The sequence below is a fragment of the Anabrus simplex genome, chromosome 8, assembly GCF_040414725.1.
Source record: "Anabrus simplex isolate iqAnaSimp1 chromosome 8, ASM4041472v1, whole genome shotgun sequence".
Classification (NCBI taxonomy): Eukaryota; Metazoa; Arthropoda; class Insecta; order Orthoptera; family Tettigoniidae; genus Anabrus; species Anabrus simplex.
This window is the reverse complement of record NC_090272.1, coordinates 12,145,474-12,165,172: the sequence shown is the minus strand read 5'-3', so window position 1 is coordinate 12,165,172 and position 19,699 is coordinate 12,145,474. Positions and strand designations below refer to the sequence as shown.

Here is a 19,699-nt window from a genome sequence, read left to right as displayed (position 1 = left end):
GTACAGGATGGAGCAGCTCCATGCAGGGCCTTTCACCTGCTGATCACCCACAGCAGGAGAATTTCTCTCAATAGTTTCTAGCACAACCTGTATTATTATTATTATTATTATTATTATTATTATTATTATTATTATTTTATTATTATTATTATTATTATTATTATTATTATTATTATTATTATTATTATTATTATTATTATTATTGTTATTGTTGTTGTTGTTGTTGTTGTTGTTATTATTATTATTATTATTATTATTATTATTATTATTTATTTCATCATTATTATCATCATCTTAATCTTACTGGTCTTTATTGCTTATGCACAGTCCAAAACAATTCTACTTCCACTTCATTGCCTCATGAAGACTTGGTAATTATCATTGCAGGAGTTTCTATAGCCATTTTTCAATGGAGCAACAAACACGGCAAATCCATGAAAATGTACCATTATGTTTAACCGCGAGAATGGATATTTAACGCAGTAAAAAATTTTGCAGTAGGACGCCGCTTGTGAGGGCGTGATGCTATATAGAGCGCGGGAATCGAGAAGGTGATTTCCCGAGGCAAGGCGTGGTCGTGTGTGACGAAGAAAGAATATGTGAGAAAGAGAGAAAGAGAGATGGGATTTTGTCTGGGGGAGAGACCTGCCATCTTAACTGAGATTTTTAGCGGGAGCAGACAGGCCCACCACATTACGGAAATTGAGTCGTAATTCCCGTAATTAAAGGTTTCTCAGGAAAATAAAAAGATGGAAATGAAGGCCAGAATTTTACGAAGCTATGGATACCTCTAGGTTTATTAACATAGAATTAGATCAATAAATATGTACCAAGCAGAACCACCGTGGGAAGCTCTGTAGTGGCCACATTCCAGACTAAAGTTGTTTCTCGGGACTTTCCCTGGCGTCCTTTGGTGTGTTGCCTCATATAAAAGCTGAGTGATATGCGGGGAGATCATCCAGTCGACGATAATATTGCTGCCAGTACGCGTTGCACGTCTGCCTAGATTGCGCCAGAAACCTTTTATTCAGAACAAAGACAGTGTGTAATTATTACAGTGCGATAACTTTGATCCAGTGGATCGGTGACTTACAGAGTTACAGGTGGTGGATTTATAGGTGGCGCGATGTTCAGATACCTATCAGTGAGATTGCGTGTGGTTAATTGTATCAGCAACAAAGAACGCCGTACTTATAGACTCTGATAAATAGCGGTAGGTGCGAAGCTCCTGAGGTGACAAGGAAGTGTGGACAATAGGCTAAGGAGGTCTTTATCTATCCTCTGATAGACTGTTGAATCCAAATTAAGCGGGCATAAAAACACAATAACCGAGTGGATAGTCTTTAGAGCAGAAAATAGTTTGTGGCACAGTGCACAAGTTAGCGAGTATGCAGTTATACGAGAATGGAGGACGAGGAGTGTATATTGCAAAGTGTTAGCGCTGTGTGCTAGCTCAACTTAAATAAATGTCCAGAATGTTGCGTTGTGTTTAAAGTGAATATTTCATTGTAGTAAGGAGTCGAGACATTCCGAGGGAAGTGAGGTGCAAGAACTTCAGAACGTGGCTTCGAAGACGCTACCTTGAACGAGGCATCCCTCAAGAAGAAGACAGCACCATGGGCCAGCGGGGCAGGAAGACCGGACTCCAAGAATCGACCCTGGCTGAGACCTCTACTACGATGGGCTAAATCACGATAGCCTACCCGGAGGGAGAGAGGAGGAGATCATCATGATGAGATAAGTGGACCATGAGATACTAGACATATGGTAGAGTTGGGGTGTCACGCAGAGATAGTAGAATTAAGCTTGTAAATATTAACATAGGATTTGATTGTGGTCCATCAGGCTGCATATTAAGATAGTTTGGATATATCTCAAGGGTAAGGGTAGAGAGATTTTTTTTTCTAGGTAAAGCAGACAATGATGTAACTTTGTTAACACGGCAGGAGACAGTGTGCCTAGTTGATACGTATTGTTTGAGTACGATAGACCGGATATTTTCCTTTGGGTCAGTCGTTAAATACATTTTCCTTGTAGGATTAGGATCACTATGTGTAATTCCCATTATATTCCAGGGGAAGGGCAGACATACCTGCGTAATGAGAGGTATGCATGCTGATGGTATTTATTGAGTTAAGGGGCTCTATTTACGTGCCTTAGACGGGCGTAAACTATAGCGGAGGCGCAGGTTTTAACGCTATTCGACTCTGTGCTACTCTGCCAAACGTTGGGTTTGAACCTCTGACCCCCAAGGTTACTGTTAACACGCCGCATATTGATGGTGATGGTTTGATGTGATAGTATGGTAGAACACTTTATGTGATTTAACTGCGACCCGTGTGGGTGGTTAAATGAAGTCAGGTGCGTATGTGAGATGTGTCTTTCCTCACTTATTTTGTGGCCATTTGCTGCTATGTGTAGAAGCTTGAAAGTCCCTTTGTGAAAGAATGTAGGGTAAGACGTCTAGCGGTAGTTTGTTTACAAGTTTTTTTTTATGTAGGGGGAGGCTCCAGACCTGACTGCAGGTCAATGTTCGCCTGCTCTGTATTGGGGTGAGCTCGGCCATTTTTAAATCGCTCTGAAGGTAGGTCATTCTCCTTTGGCAGAGAAGCCTTTTGCAAACACAGAGCGTCATTTATTTTAATCATTTTACCTCCTGTTCCTTTCTTGTTTGATTCGCATTCTTCGGGTTGCGTATTTTACTAATGTGATCTTGGCACTATGCTACTGTTATGATTGCCCTGTTGACACAAAGTTCTGCCTGGTGGACGTGGGTTCACGTCCGTGTAAATATGAAATTGAGGGCGCTAGAGTAGGTTATCTGAGATGATTTTTATTACTTATTGTGCTGCTATTTTTGTGTATATAAATATCCCGGTATGGGAGGAAACTTTCATAATAGCGGTAATCTCTGTGGGTATCCTTAATTCTACCATTATATCATTTTATGTCGCAGGCATAGGGATGCGGTTTCCATGTGGGGGAACACATCCGGTCTTTCTTGGTTCACAGATCGACAAACTTCAGCATAACGTCATCATCCAGATTGTATTTTCTTTGTTTTCCTTTTAAACTGTAGATGTGAGCCTTTGGGGCATTTATTTGGGCACTCTAGGTGCAATCATTGTAAATAATTTGAGTTATGAATACAAACTTATGCTCAAAATTCTGATCACAGCGAAAGTGTTCCTCATTTCGTAGTTTAATGTAATTGTATGAGTTCCCCATGATCCTCTCGTCATAAGAACCCAACTATTGACCATTTCTGCCGACTGCAGCTGAGCTGGTGCCCGTATGCAAGAACAGAAGAGCAAGTAGGTATCATCCTGCAGTATTAATGTGCCCTGTAGGGTACAAAAGCATCTAGGATTCATTCTAATTCAATTAAATGGATCATTCTTCACAAAAATGTCCACAAAACTATCAAAACATTTCACAGCACACTTCACACACGAGCACTCAACGAGATGGCCGTCTGACTGTTGGTTTGACAAATAAATATGTCACTATCTCAACTAAGAACTAGACTCAAAATTTGAAAACTGTACAAATGCGCACTTTGACTTCTACACTTCGGACGGGGAGAGCAATCAGTGTCCAACTCACAAGTGCCTCTACAAAATTTCTGTAGCTGAGTTATACAAATCCCTAATAACAAAAGGATGAATTCAAGACTAAAGTAACTATATGGTTATTTTTACAGGTTCCATAAGAATTTGATCAACTTTCACAAATGTACTTGACATGCTCCTTGAACTTGCACATATTCAGTTCAAAATATATGAGGGCTGTAAAGAAAGTACTCGCAGGAGATCGGGCATCCAGTTGCTGTGTGGTGTTGAAGTGAAGTGTGTCCATTTCACTGCTCTAAAGCATGTTTCTAAAAGGTGATCAGCGTTCATGGATCAAAATCGAAGTTGCCCGTGGCAAGAATGCATCAGAATGTTAACAAGGATTATGTGAAGCCTGTGGCCAGATACATTACTGTGTAAGACGATTGCACGATAGGTCAAGGTGTACCGTCTGGGTCGGAATGAGACTGCACAGATCGATTGCCATTCCTCAAGATCAGATTGACATTGTGAGTGGGCTCATTTCTGTGTCTGGGAATTATCCATAGGGGTTGGTCTCAGACATCAAACGGTGTGGCACATATTAATGAAATGTCTTAATATGAGGAAAAATTGCATCCTGTTGGGTTCCACATCAACTCCCCAACGTACAGAGTCATCAACAGAGAATGCCTTGCCAATGGCTTCCTGACGAGGCATCAGTACTCAGCGCAGTAGCGCGCTCTGTTGCCATCATCAACAGAGAACGCCTTGCCAATGGCTTCCTGATGTGGCATTTGTACTCAGCGCAGTCGCGTGCTCTGTTGCCGTCATCAACAGAGAACGCCTTGCCAATGGCTTCCTGACGAGGCATCTGTACTCAGCGCAGTAGCACGCTCTGTTGCCGTCATCAACAGAGAACGCCTTGCCAATGGCTTCCTGACGTGGCATTTGTACTCCGCACAGTCGCGTGCTCTGTTGCCGTCATCAACAGAGAACGCCTTGCCAAGGGCTTCCTGACGTGGCATCTGTACTCCCCGCAGTAGTGCGCTCTGTTGCCGTCATCAACAGAGAACGCCTTGCCAATGGCTTCCTGACGTGGCATCTGTACTCTGCGCAGTAGGGTGCTCCATCGCTATGAACAGAGAACGCATTGCCAATGGCTTCCTGACGTGGCATCTGTACTCCACGCAGTAGTGCGCTCTGTTGCCGTCATCAACAGAGAACGCCTCCCAACAATTGGCAAGACTTTGCGTGTGACTACATTGAAGGAATGTAACGCCATTGTACTTGTTAGTTCGTGTGTTCTAACAATATTGCCATTTGTTTTTAAAACCCTCATAAATCATGAAAATAGTAATAAAATCAAAACTTTTTTCAGGAAAAGAAGTACAGGTTGAACTGGTTTCCTCTATCATAGGGTTATTACTGTAAATATTCACAGTCAAGCTTCTCTCACAAGAAGATTCTAATTATGGAGGAGGTAGTCGTAATCAACTCGGCAGATACAGTGGTACACAAAATACTCCATCAGAACACGCACAATTTTATTTTTATTTTGTAGCCATCAACATCAGTCTAACACATGTAGAATGCTATGACTAAGATAGCTTTTATCTGGTGTGAAAATGGGAAATCACAGAAAATCATCCTCCAAATGCAAGCTTACTGTTATGTGATCTGTATCATGCAACCAATTTGCTCAGTACATATGAAATTAAGACAAATTATAATTATTGAATGAAGCTTCCATGGCCCAAATTCATAAACATGAGTGGGATGCCTCTTGCATAGGACATCATATCGTGTTGAACTCGGGCACCTCCTCGTTGGTGATGTGTCTGCAATACATCCACATTTGAGATCACATTACTGTGGCCCTGACAACAGATTTTGTTTAAATCTTGTAATCTAGTATCTAAGAGCTTAAAAAGAAGTGCAGTGAGTTTATTACAAAAACTGGCATTTCGAAGACTAAGAGGTAGGAAACACAAAATTGGAACAGGTGGATCATTTTGAGTGCAGCACATGGCGAGTTCCCAGCTCTGTTTTTATTCTGGCTTTGCGATGAGCAGGTGAAATCTGAGTGCACTCAAGATAACTTATTGAAAAACTGGAGGTGGCGAGATCACTTGCAAAGAAATGGCGAACACTAAGTTGATGGATGGTGGAGTAAGAGATGGTGCAGTGAGACCCAGACTCAGAGGCCTTCACACTGGACACTGATAGCCGCAACAGGCTATTAATGAAGATATGTATGTTTCAATCATTTAACCACTTTGTTTAAATTTATTCTTTTTCACAGAAATTACAAGGATTGTACGAGGCTAATAACGGCTACAATGCCATAGCTGAATGGCCCTCAACCAAATCGTGAGATTTTGATCGTAAGTGGTTAAGTTGCAACTGCTGTCTTCAACATTCCTGCAACTCAAACACCATAACATTGCACCTACACGACTCATGGATGACTTACAAGCGCTCTACCAGGCTAATATAAGGGCGGATCAAATATAAACGGAAATTATTTTTTTAAATTCATTGCATCAACCAAAAAAGTACACATATAGAGATCACTTTTCTACATAGTGTCCTGCATTCAGTACACATTTTCTTTATCGGATTGGTAAATTTTTGATGTCATCCTGATAGAAAGAAGAGGTATTTGTGTAGAGCCAGTTGCGCACAACATCTTCTACACTTGCATCATCATCGAACCGCTGTCCTCCTAGCTCTTGTTTCAGTGGTCCAAACAAATGGTAGTCGCAGGGCGATAAATCTGGACTGTACGGAGGATGTTCTAGAGGTGTCCAGTGAATTTCCTCCAGCTTTTCCCGCATTAAAGTGGCAGTATGCGGTCTTGCATTGTCGTGGAGAAGAATGATATTTCAGATCAGCTGCTGGCCTCTTGTTGCGATATGCAGCTTTTGCTTCATCCAAAAGGCGACAGTAATATGCTGCATTAATTTTCTTTTGTTTATGAAGAAAATCCACCAGCAAAATGCCCATGGAGTCCCAGGAAACAGTTGCAAGCACCTTTCCAGCAGAAGGGCGTGTTTTGGCCTTGACCACAACTGCTTCATCTCTTCGCCACCACTCCATGCTTGCTTGCTTGCTTTGACTCTGGGGTGTAATGATGCACCCAAGCTTCATCACAAGTCACAATACGATCCAAGAAATCCTCTCCTTCCTCCTCGTAGCGATGCAGGAGTTTTTTGTTCCTGGTTGAGGAGATGAGGAATCCACCTGGCAGACAATTTTCTGAAATGGAGTTCATCTCAGGTGATGGTTTGAACACTTCCATAACTTATTCCTATGGCTAAAACCATTTCTACCAGGCAAGTTGGCCGTGCAGTTAGGGACGCTCAGCTGTGAGCTCGTATCCGGGTGATAGTGGGTTCGAACCCCACTTTTGGCAACCCTGAAGATGGTTTTCTGCGGTTTCCCATTTTCACACGAGGAAAATGCTGGGGCTGTACCTTAAATAAGGCCACGGCGGCTTCCTTTCCATTCCTAGGCCTTTCCTGTCCCATCGTCGCCATAAGACCTATGTGTGTCGGAGCGACGTAAAACAAATAGCAATGAAAAACAATTTGTGAAATTTTATTCACCAATCTTCACCAATAATGTCATAAATGGTAACAATGTTGTCTGCAGTGATGCTTGTCCGTGGTCTCCTTTCATGAGGTCATTTTCCACAGCTTCTCTTCCTGCCACAAATTTTTCAGCAAAATTCTGCAGAAGTGTTTCTTCCCCAAAGTGTGCGCAGAGCTGTCTCAAAATTTTGGAAGGTTTGGTGCCCTCTTTTGTAAGAAATTTGATAATGATGCGTTGCGTAACAGACGTGTGCACCTCTTGCTCACTCACGGCGTACTGAAGCAGCCCAGCTCTTCACCGTCGTTGGTGCACACTAACCTCTTCTCCAGACACCCCCACCAACATCCTGGGCCGATGACCTCAATGTTAGGCCCCTTTAAACCAAAAATCATCATCATCATCATCATCATCATCACATCCTGGCAAAGCCCCGCCTCGGAATTATTACTAACAGCAATGGTACATTCAAATTCCTGTTTATATTTTATCCACCTTCGTAAATGCAAAATTATTTTAATGGACGATAATCTTGTTGAGTCACAGTAAGATGATCAAGTAAAGGTCAGTTATCTACCTAAGCCAACTGTGCCACTGCCACACTACTTGCCAAAATGAAAACAGAGATGCAGCAACCCTTTCAATGAATATGACAGACTTCAGTATATATCTCTGTTAAATTCTTTTGGTATTATTGAAATATTTGAGATTGATGTAAGCGCACTTTTTATGCAGCTACTAGCAGCTGATGTATTCTGTTTTGAAGGGATCCGCGGTGTGAACAGTAATACACAGGCCATTTCAGAATCATCAGCGAAAAACTGAGCTCTGCCAGTTATCCAATGCACTGGCTATTAGATTGAAATTTATTGGGTGCTATAGACAGTTCCTGCCTGAAATGCCACTCGAATAAGCTGACTTGTTTGTTCCTTTGGGTTTTTCTGGTCTTTACCACCAATTTGTCTCATTCCTTTTCATGACGTATGCAAAAGAAGATTGTGACAATTCGTATTCAGAATAAGAAAAGTAATTGGGCAATGTCAGATAATGACTCAGAATAGGATGACAGTGGGGCAGTCAACCTGAAATCATCCAAACTTCTGCAATGGCATTGTGTTACTTCATTGCAGAGTATGCCTTCCATGTCTGGCATAATTTGTCACACAACAATCAGGTGGATGTAGTTCTAAATGACACATGCAGAATTATTACAGGTTGTTTGAAATCCACTCAAATCGAATGGCTTTTTCACTTTGCAGGAATAGCACCCTCACATGTTCATAGACAAATAGCTGTGGAGCAGGAAAGAACCTACCCCCTGCACGGGCAAGAACTGCTGCTGGAACAGCTCAAGTCAAGGAAGTTTGCTTTGAACATCGAAGGTACTTAGATCCACTGCTGAAAAAGTGGAGAAGGTGACTCCTCTTTCTATACACGACTAGATTCATCACAGGACATTACCTGTAGACCTTTTTGCATGGCAAAGCAAACCTCCTCTGTTACATCTCGGCACAGGAGCAGGTACGTGATATTAGTTATTTTCCTCCTGGTGTTTGTATATATGTATGTAGATCACTTGCACCGGGCAGCTGTGAGCTTGCATCCGGAAGATAGTGGGTTCGATCCCCACTGTCGGCAACCCTGAAGACAGTTTTCCGTGATTTTCCATTTTCGCACCAGGCTGTACCTCAATTAAGGCCATGGCCGCTCCCATCATCATCATAAGACCTATCACTTGCAACCACTTACTCCTTATCTCACTCTTTTCCCCTCACGTGAAAATTAAATAACTCCTATGCTTACACTAAAAAGACAATAACTCTGAAATCATTCATGCGCAGGTGTCTCCTGCGGTGAATAAACAAGGATCACATGATTAATCTCAAAATAAGGTTATATTTTTACTGCCAACTGTACCATGAAAATGCTCATATGGAGTTTTTTGTAAAGTTTCTTATGCTCATCCATTCTGCCACACATCTGTGGTCTATCGATAATGGTTTAGACAGTACAAGCAAAAATCACTCAGATAACCATTCTTTCTTTGACTTCCTAAATTGTCACTGCTCAGCTCTGTTTGGTGGTTCTTGAGATTAGCCCACGCAAGCACACTCAGACATCTACTACGGGCATTAGTAAAGAATGCTTTATCAAACAGAATGAAGCACAAACATTCACAAGATCAAATCCTAGATAAAATGTGGATCAAAAGAAAGGCAAATGACTTCATTAACATGACAAACTGTACGTTGTTCACACTCAACACAATAAAGTTTAAATATCTTTTCTGGTACAACAACGGTCAATCATCTGCCTCACTCTGACTTGCGCTTCTTTAAGACGTATCTTGTCGTACCGCCTATCGTGGTTGTGCGGTTTCTTTAATATAATTGAGCTATTGTCCAGCGTATCGCACGAAGCACGACACTGGCGATGATATTCGGCACAGTACCACTGTTTCTTTTCTCCAGTTTTTCTGTGCAAATTGTAGAGATATCCATCATGCATCAATTGGTGGCCACCACGCAAACTTTCCAGGAACTGGAGCTGCCCTGCAGGAGAAAGTGAATGTTAGGTTCTGACTGGAATATGAAGAGTGGCAAAGCAAAAGGAGTCTTTTGTAGGAAAATTTAAAAGACTGTCTGCCCGAAATGTTTAAACAATATTTTATTTACATACTGTGCACTCTCCTTAAAAACAATTAGTATTAATGAAGAAAGAGAGATTGAAAATTTTTAAAAAAATCAAGAAAGAGATAGAATAATTGTATTCATCTGACTCCATTTATAACTAACCACAAAGATCCAGAATACCTACAAAATTTAATAAAAATCATGATATATACCGCCAAATCAATTAAAAGTAAGTAAAACATTCTCTACTGCTAAAACTACAAATGCAAAAGGTTTAGGGAGTCCCTCATCACAGACACGATGACATAATGCAGGAAGTCTGCAGAGAAAACCTGATCAGATAGACTGCCGCGTACAAATTTTGTTCAGCTGCCTCTAGCACTGAAGAGTAATCCATATACCTTCCATTGTAATCATGGGGTGTTATAACAATCGCTTAGGTACGAAAGACATGGCTCCTCAACCTTTTCGCTGCTAATATTGTGAGCGACTATCTGAACCCTCGGTGCTGAATTATTTTTAAAAAATAAAATGCCTCAAAATACATGAAAAATATGAAAATTGTGCAAGATATTTCACAAGAATTGGCAAATAATTCCAGAACAGCTTTCGTTTTATTTTTTTCACAAAAAATAACAACAGAAAAAAATTAGGGTTGTCCATGTGAGCCAAAAATACACTTTCCTATAAAAAATTCTATATTCCATTTTAACAAGTGCTAAATTCTCACCAAATTAGACAACGCTTTTTCAACAGTTACGAATGTGAGACATGTTAGCTATTTTTCAAATCAGGGTTGTCCATAATAGTCAAAGTACTCACTGGTCATCGCCTTGAATAGATTGGTTATGACTAATTATTTCATAATAAAAAGCTCAAGGAACATTACAGTAATGTAACAAAAATTAAATTTAAGCCAGGGTTGGCCAAAATAAGAAATGTAGTGAAAACACCAAGTTCTAAAATATCAACACCTAATTTACACCAAATTGTTTCATAATTTACAACAGACACTCCAATGTGCCCGTCTTCAAAACTTCACTAATGTGTGGTATATTTCGAAGCAGGGGTGAACACAGAGGGCCACGTCACATTTTATGCACATGTACCGGGTTTCTCGCCTCTTGTTTTCGCCAGTTGTTGTGTTGGAGCAGACATGGCAGCATCTTGTAGGAAATTTCTTCTTTGGAGTAGGCTGTACAGGGGACGGGAAATGTCTCTCCGTTAGTCTGAGTGGTTGGTCACCAGATGTAGGACGTCCTCTTTTACTGGTTTGTCTAGACACGTGGTACTTCTGGATGAGTTCCCTTATGAGCTGTAGCTGGAAATCTGCTAGTGATATGTTCTGTCCAGTTTTGACATTGAAGAGGGCATGAGAATTTAGAACAGTGATGTCCAGCTGGTGGAAAAAGAACTTTCAGTACCATTTCATTGACTTCCGCACACACTCTATAGAAATGATCATCATGTCTGACCGGTCAACAGGACCCATATACTTATTATAGTCAACAACGCAATGGGGTTTCTCTACAGGCAGTCTTGTCTGTCTGTCCGTCTTCCCTGTAGGTATCATTTTGTCTGTATGTCGCGTGGTCAGCATACAAACTTCCCTACGATCGAACCACCTGATGGCAATCATGTTCTCTGTCGCTTTTGATTCAGTTTGTCCTTTCTTCAATTTTGTAGTAAATTTCGGCATACCCCTCCTGTTTCTCCCGACGGTACCACATGTGTTGGTTTTGTTTTTGTGTAGGTGATCGTACAGTTATGGACGTGAATACCAGTTATCTATCCACAGTGTATGTCCTTTCTGCAAGTACCTTTCAATTAGCGTCAAGACAACTGCACCTGATACCCCAAATTCACGTGCAGGAATTATTTCTGTAGTTGACCCTGTGTAAACAATAAAATCCAGCACATATCCGGTCTCTCAATCGCAGATAACAAATGTCTTTATTCCAAATCTGTATCTCTTAGATGGGATAAACTATATGAATGAAAGCCTGCCTTTGAAAAGCATCAAACTTTCATCAATGCAAATGTTTTCACACGGGGTGAACGTTTCTCTGAACTTGTTTCTGAGATGGTCAATTACAGGCTGACTGTTGTTGTCATTGAAATGTAACGACAAGAGATACCCGTCTCTAGACATGAAATCCGAGAACTGCGGGGTCATTATTGACCAGTATTCAAGAATTGCAAGTTTCTTCATCTTGCCATAAGCATTGTCACGGCGAAAAAGACGTACAGTTCTTCAGGCGTGGTTTCCCTCCATTTCTGTAGCCTTGAACTTGGAGACTGTGGCATTGTTTGCGTAACAAATACAAAGTACTTGTTTGTTTCAACTGCTATATGCTCCATAATTTCTCGTGAAAAGAAGCACTGAAATACGTCTAAAACTGCTGGTTCATCATGAATAACACCGAATGATATACCCGATGAACTGTCATCAAAACTGTGTATTACAGGACTAAACATAATACCCGTGCGCCATTGAAATAAATCAGGTTCGGAACGAATTCTTTTCCTGGTTTGTGGAGCTGGTACTTGAGGCTTAGCACTATCACTGTCACTAGGACTGTAATCACTACCCAAATCACTGATATCTGAGTACTCATCTTCCGATTCAAGGGTATTCACAGCTTCTACAAGTTCGAACTCGGAAAGAACGCGCCATCCGCTACTTGAAGCCATTTTTACAAACCCTGGATACAGGTACTTTGCGGGACTGCCAACCTAGATTGCGCGCTGGGCTGAGTGCACTATTTCAGATATTTGACCGTAGATAGCGTTAAAATGCAGTCTCCGTTTTGACTGATGGTCCATTGTGCTGCTAAAAGATATAGGCTGCTGCCTCTCAAGTTTGAAAAAGAAAGGAAACTCCAAAGGTATATATTTCCTGTTCAGAACTTTAGCTACAGTTACCGACGAGATATCTCGGGCGCAGCAAGGACGTGACGCATTACCACGCCCGAGATATCTCGGGCGTAGCAGTGTGAAGGCTAAAGCTTTTATAAACATATTAGTTCGGAGTCCAGCCCAAGTTGCTGGTATAACCTAATGACCTAAATGAACGTGTTCAGTTACTGTTGACAACTAACAAAATATTTATTTTCTTCACTCAGAAATTTGAGCACAGTGCTAATGTTAGATTCAGACAGAGCTAAAATATCTGACGAAGCTACAATTACTGGTCTCTTCAAAAGACAGTGATGTCTAGTTTAAACATGACATTTTTTCCCAGGCTACCATCTCAGACCCAGAGGAGATAAGGAATAGGTGGAATTTTGATAAACAAGGATGTGTGCAAATGATACAGACAGTAGGACCTATTGGCTCTATAAGGCTGTTAAGATGTAATATACCAGTGACAATCATCGAGGAATTACACTCTTGTCACAAGTAGCCAAGACCATCATCATCATCGTTGACCAGGTGTGGCATATGAGCCCCTTCCATTTTGTTTGGTCCATGAACCATTTTTCGTTCACAATGCGCTCCCAATCCTGTCCTCTCTCCTCTACATCCTTCTTCACTAAGTCTGTCTATTTTTCTCTAGATCTGCCCACTGGTCTCTTTCCCCTGATTTCTCTTTCATACTCCTTTCTTGCAGACCTATTGGCACTCATTCTTTTCACATGACCAAACCACTTCAGTCTTGCCTTTTGGATCTTCTGGAGTAAGGATTCTTCTAGTCCTTCTAGTAGCCAAAATATTGGAATATAATATAATATAATATAATATAATATAATATAATATAATATAATATAATATAATATAATATAATATAATATAATATAATATAATATAATATAATATAATATAATATAATATAATATACTATAATATAATATAATATAATATAATATAATATAATATAATATAATATAATATCTCATAGATGCCATCAGAAGAAAGCGTCTGGCTTTTTACGGACACCTATCCAGAATGGACTCAAAAGGTTATCCCATAGGATCTTCAAGGCTGCTAACAAGGATTTGTATGGATGAAGCAAGTGGAGAAGGACCTTTTGGAACTCCATATAAATCAAAATGACATAGCTGATTAGAGTAACTATCATACAACTCTTAAAACTAAATCCTTTATAACATCCCTCTCAGAAGTTACCCACAGACCAAAAGACGAGACCAGGAAATGGTCTGGGGAACGTAAGATTGAATTTAGCCGGAAAATGAAGGACTACTGGGCCATCAGGAAAGCTTGAGGTACCAACAAGAAAACAGCTGCCAAACCAACCGCTAAACACCAATTGTGGCAAACGACGACGATGACATTAAGAAACAGCTAAAACACAAGCACCGTGGTCCATAGATGGGCCCTAACAAAAAAAAAAATATATATATATAATATAAAGGAGGATGAGAGGAAGGGTGGAAAGAAGAGGATGTGGAAGACTATCAAAGGAACTAGTGATAGCAAATAAAACAATTGTTCCAGTTGTGTCCAGACTCCAGTGGGGAGAAGAGATTTGTTTCAAAATCAAACTGGACTAAGACAGGTCTACACTTACTTTTATAACAATTATGGATGAAATTCTAAAGGAAACAAAGGCAACATATGGAGGGGATATGAAAATATTGTTGTTTGCAGATGACACAGTGATGTGGAAGGTCAACAATACAAAAGGGCAAATCCAACTAGAGGCTTTACATGACAATGTTGAGAAATATGGTATAAAAATCAGTGTGGAGAAGAGCAAAACAGTGGTGATGGCAAGAGGAGAAACAGAAAGAAAAGTAATTGTTAGTATAGAGGGACAAAACCTTGAGGTTGTTGAAAATTTCAAATAGTTGGATAAGGAGATCAGCAGAAGGGTACGAGTGGGAAATACGTTCTACCAGAATGTAAGGAACCTGGTGTGGAACAGAGAGTTCCTATGTACAAGATGTACTATACCTCTATATTAACGTATGCACTAGAGATTTGGACTTTGACAGCAAGAAACGAGAGTAAAATTCAGGCCAGTGAGATGAAGTTCCTGAGGAGTACGGTAGGGAAGACGAGGAGAGACAGAGTAAGAAATGCTGAGATCTGAAAAGAGATAGGGGTAGAAAAACTGAGTGATAGGATGGAGAAGATTAAATTGAAATGGTTTGGACATGTTATGAGGGAGAAGGGAAATATACCAAAAAGAAGAGTTGGAGGCCAAGATAGAAGGAAAAAGGGTAAGAGGGAGGCCCAGAGCAAAATGGATGGACTCTGACAAGGACAGTATAAGAAAAAGAAGACTGGACTGGAATACAATTATTGAAGAGGAGTGGTGGAAGGAGAGGCAGGAGCTGGACAAGGGGAAATGAAAATGATGATGACTATCACACTACAGGTTGCCTTGTAAAAGAAATACACCAGGATACACAAGTATAAAGAATGAGAGTTTTCCACCTAATCAATACATAAAGTGTTTAAAATATTTCAATCACATTAAAACACAGTACCGGTTAATTAGGTCATGAACCTGCTTATTCAATAACGATTGTACAATGTAAAACATTGCTTACACTAAACATGAATGCCACCCAAGTGGAAAACAAGTACAAACGAGTACTTCATAAACAGCAACTTATATCTCAACAAGAAGTCTTAGTAAAAACAAGAATAATGGACTGAGGATGAGCATAAGTGCCTATAAAGCAAGAACAGAACCCCATATACTACTGAACATAAGGTTTTTCTGCAAATTCGCAGCCCATTTTTGAATTTACCTTGTACAACCATTCGATATAATGTTGGCATTACAGCACAAGATATTTAAACTTGACACAAGGATGTCAGAGACTCTTTAGACTTTAAGAACTGTACCCTGATTTTAACATTATAGCATAATATTTTAATGGAATGTGTGGCATTCATGTTTAGTGTAAGCAATGTTTTACATAGTACAATCGTTATTAAATAAGCAGCTGACGATGACCTAACCGGTGCTGTGTTTTAATGTGATTGAAATATTTTAGACACTTTATATAATAAAGTATTGATTACGTGGAAAACTCTCATTCTTTATATTTGTGTGCCCAATGAAGCTGACAGATTATAGTACACCAAGATCTTCTCGCTTACAAACTAATTCCTAATATGGATGTGCCAATGTATTTTGATAGGGCACTATCAAAATTTTAAAAAACTTCCTCTTGTCCATCACCATGAATGTTGTTGAAGATAGTAACAGCATTCTTGATGTCTTCAACATTGTGTACGGTACTTTACAGTATTTTGCCTGCTTCTACATCAGCGCAAGCAATAGCGGTGATCGGGGGGGAGCAGTAATCCCCCCCCCCCCACTTTATGGAGAAAAAATATTCCATTTTATCCTCCTGATTTTTTGTTTTGGCAGACTGAAGTTATTAAAAAAATTGCCTGAAACTAGGAAGTATAAAACAAGCAATCCCTACTGCTCTTTCAGTTAATTCCTTCGTTTTTTTAAAATTACTGTATTAAGAAAAATAAGCACAAAATGTCGCTGGTTGCGGTTAACAGAGTCAAAGCAAGTGGTGGAGACTCGTGCAGCCATCCGCGTGCATTCATCAGTCTGTCACTGTCTAGTCAAATAATAATCACACCAAACTTATTCTTCCTTTGGTCAGAGTTTTATTGTATAGTATTGAATTATTACCGCACTAGAGTTGGTACACTCAACCTTTACGTCTCTATCGAAACTAAGGTTAGTTGCTAGTCTAGGAAATTATGTAACACAAAATCTAAATCTTAAAATCTAAATACATTATTTAAAAAGTACATGTTTCATCCCCAATGTGGAACATCTTCAGCGACAATTAGAAATTCAACTGAATTTTGCAAAACTACTAAGAACATAAAAATGAAACCATATTTCACCTTGAATTCATTTGACTTTGCCAATATGTATTCCAGCATCCCAACCATAGAGACCCTGGAGATAATCAAGAACGGGTTAAGAACCCACAAAAAACTTAGTAACCATGAAATTGAAGAATTCATGCTATTTTTGGAATTTACCCTCAACAACAATTATTTATCCTTTCAATGATACAGTGTACTAACAAAACTGTCTCCTGATGGGAGCCCCAGCATCGGTCATCTTAGCTGAAATTTACAGTCGTCTGGCTGAGGTTTGTTGACAACATCTTTGTAATTGTGGATGAACAAATCAATAGTAGTGCCAATTTAATAGACCAAATCAATAGTTTAGACCCTTTTATAAAAATTACTTTAGAAACTGAACTAAATTTTCTAGATCTGACTAACGAAAGAAAAGAAGGAAACCTGTAATATGTAGTGAGACGGAGAACTGGAACTATGGGAAATATCATTTCAAAGTTTTTTATTTAACGTGTTTGAAGGATTTCATTTTTTTGTAACTCTGGACTCTGCTGGAATTATTTTATGTAACAGCAAGATATATTAATTTAAATATGTGTGTAATACTTCTTTTTAGGGAAACATCAAGATAATATGGAACCGTAAATGAACATTGCAAGATATGACAATTGTTGTGAAGTGTTTTTTTGTATGTAAATTTTTTTGTAATTGGTAATTTAAATTAATGTCAGCAAACATGTAAAAAGACACTTGGGATGTTTTAACTTGAAGAATTTCTTGAAGAAATATTTGAAAATTATATGTTTTGTAATTCTATATGTCAAAGTGGCTGATGAAAATGTAAAGGTGCTTTAGTTGTGGAACATCCTATACCGCATGTGCTGTTGAAATTGGTGTCGCAATAGGAAATCTCGAGAAGTTGCTAACTATCTTAATATGACCATATCTGGTCATGCAATTTCATTCGTTAGAATAACGAGATTTCCTATTGGCGAAAAGATAGGGAATCTAGTGGAATTTGTTTCCCATTGGTGGATTGTGATTTGTCAATTTCCGGCCTTAGGCCGTCCTCGAGTCCAGTTGCGTGTACTCGGGGGCTGCCCTCGGTAACCCCAGTTTTATTGGGTAAGTGTTATTTCAATGTTATTCTCAATGTTTTCTGGTTTTGTTTAATTTAATTTAATTATTTTGGGATTTCGGTATTTCCTTGCTTAATGTCATTTTTAAAGTTTTAAATTTAACGTGTCCGAGTTTGCTCTAGATTCCCGCTGTTTATAATTTCAAGTCTTTCACCTTTTTTAAATTCAACTATCCATTCATTTGTGTTTTTGGATTCGTAATTGTATCAGTTTGTCAAAAGCGTTAAGTATCAGCTGCTTTGTGATTTAACCTTGTTTTCGTAATTTTTCGTTTGTTATTTTTAATATAGTTGAGCTAGAGGGTGTTTCTTGTAAGTCTTTTCTCCCCCATAACGTCATATGTTCCCAAAGACCTCATAGGGCTTCCAAGCACCTTCCACTCTCCTCTCTTAGTTGTCATTTTTAGGCCTGTATATGATTTTATATTGCGTATCGAAAGATACTCGTCACGTTTCCATGTTCTGATGTGAATTCACCGCAACTGCATCATTTTACTATTTCCTATATTCACATTTTATGTCAATATTATTTATCTTTATTACATTTATTATTTTTATTTTTGCTTTATTATTATTTATTATTCTGTGGTTTTATGCACATTATTATTATTATTATTATTATTATTATTATTATTATTATTATTATTATTATTATTATTCGTGTACGCGTTGTCCCGAAACCACCGCTACAAAACCTATCATTTTCGATTTTCAGAAAGCCAACTCAAACCATAAATACTATACAGAAACACTAACACCATCCTGAAGCACATAAAGGAAGTTCTTTTCTATGCATGTTAAATAGAGCCTTTAATATTGCCTTGTCCATGAACGATTTTCCGAAAGAAATTAGCCTTATTTGCAAAATAGCAATAAGTAACAGTTAAAAGGAGAACAATAAAACTTTGATTTGCACCTATTCAATACATTAAAAGTAATTATAAAATCAGGATCTCATCCTTATTTTATTGCCTAACTAGCTGATGTACCCGTGTTTCGCTACAGAATTCTAAATTTTATACAGAATTCTAGGTTAGGTAGTGTAAATGTTGTGAGCAAGATTGTATTAAGTTGCATAGCACTTAAAGTTGCCCTAGAAGCATGACGGGCAAGTCACCAACGTCTTTTCTCATATGAAGACTGGGTTACGGAATTCTCATTGTAATGGTAGGCCAGCTTGCCTACCGTCAGTCACAGTCAGGTTGGGGAGATATCATTATAATGGCAGACACTCACTCTCCGCCTGCCTTTATAGATTCTCAGAAAGACCCTCTTAGTGGTTTTCTCAAATGAAATGAACATGCGCCATTACAATGACGTCAGTAGGAATGGCGCAATTAAAAGCAATACTCGATGAAATACTCGATCAAATGAAAAACCACACATTTTCTCACTTATAACGAACAGTACTATGCTGCCAAACTAACAGTCCAAAGCTACAGAGCTGGAATGACCAAGACGCAGACATCCGTGATCCGTGAACAATCTTCGTCCTTTTTTCGGCGGGGGGAGGGGGGTTTCAAATAGTGGATAGTCCCAGGGCAAAAACTATGCCCGTTTACTTATCTGTTTCTTGGGAGTACCCGATGAGTCGGAAAATCTCAATTCACTACACTGGCGGGGGAAAGAACTATCTGACGTGGAGGCATTTTTCCTCCAAGCCAGAGAAGAAACCACATCTTCGCTGCTAATTTGGAATAAAATTAATGTAGATTTAATGAAAGTGAAGAGAAAGAAGCTTTTCGTAAGAAATGGCTCTTTTCAGGGTTGAATTTTGAGTTATTTAGTGAATTCTGGTACTATAATTTGGAATATGCGGAAATCTGGAAATATGCAGGAAACTCAGCAAAAGTTGCCCTCCATCAACAACTTGTCTCTATCTGGATTAAAGAAGAACTACCAGAACACTGGACAACAGCCCTCATTCATCCTCTGCACAAAAAAGGGGACAAAACCGACCCTAATAA

General features: G+C 39.3%; 1 protein-coding gene across 7 annotated transcripts in view; it reads right to left on the bottom strand.

The window, feature by feature from the left end:
- The window catches only part of LOC136879195 (modifier of mdg4), a 617,535-nt gene that overhangs the window by 129,527 nt on the left and 468,309 nt on the right, over positions 1-19,699 (bottom strand). Inside the window, exon 7 of one of the 7 annotated variants that reach the window (XM_067152984.2) lies at positions 9,139-9,697. The exons of 5 other annotated variants lie outside the window; for them this stretch is intronic. In XM_067152984.2, coding sequence (XP_067009085.2) covers positions 9,420-9,697 — 278 coding nt within the window. In that variant the 3' untranslated portion in view covers positions 9,139-9,419. Of the gene's footprint in view, positions 1-9,138; positions 9,698-19,699 lie in introns of those variants that run through there. One more of the 7 variants, XM_067152981.2, reaches the window with a different exon arrangement.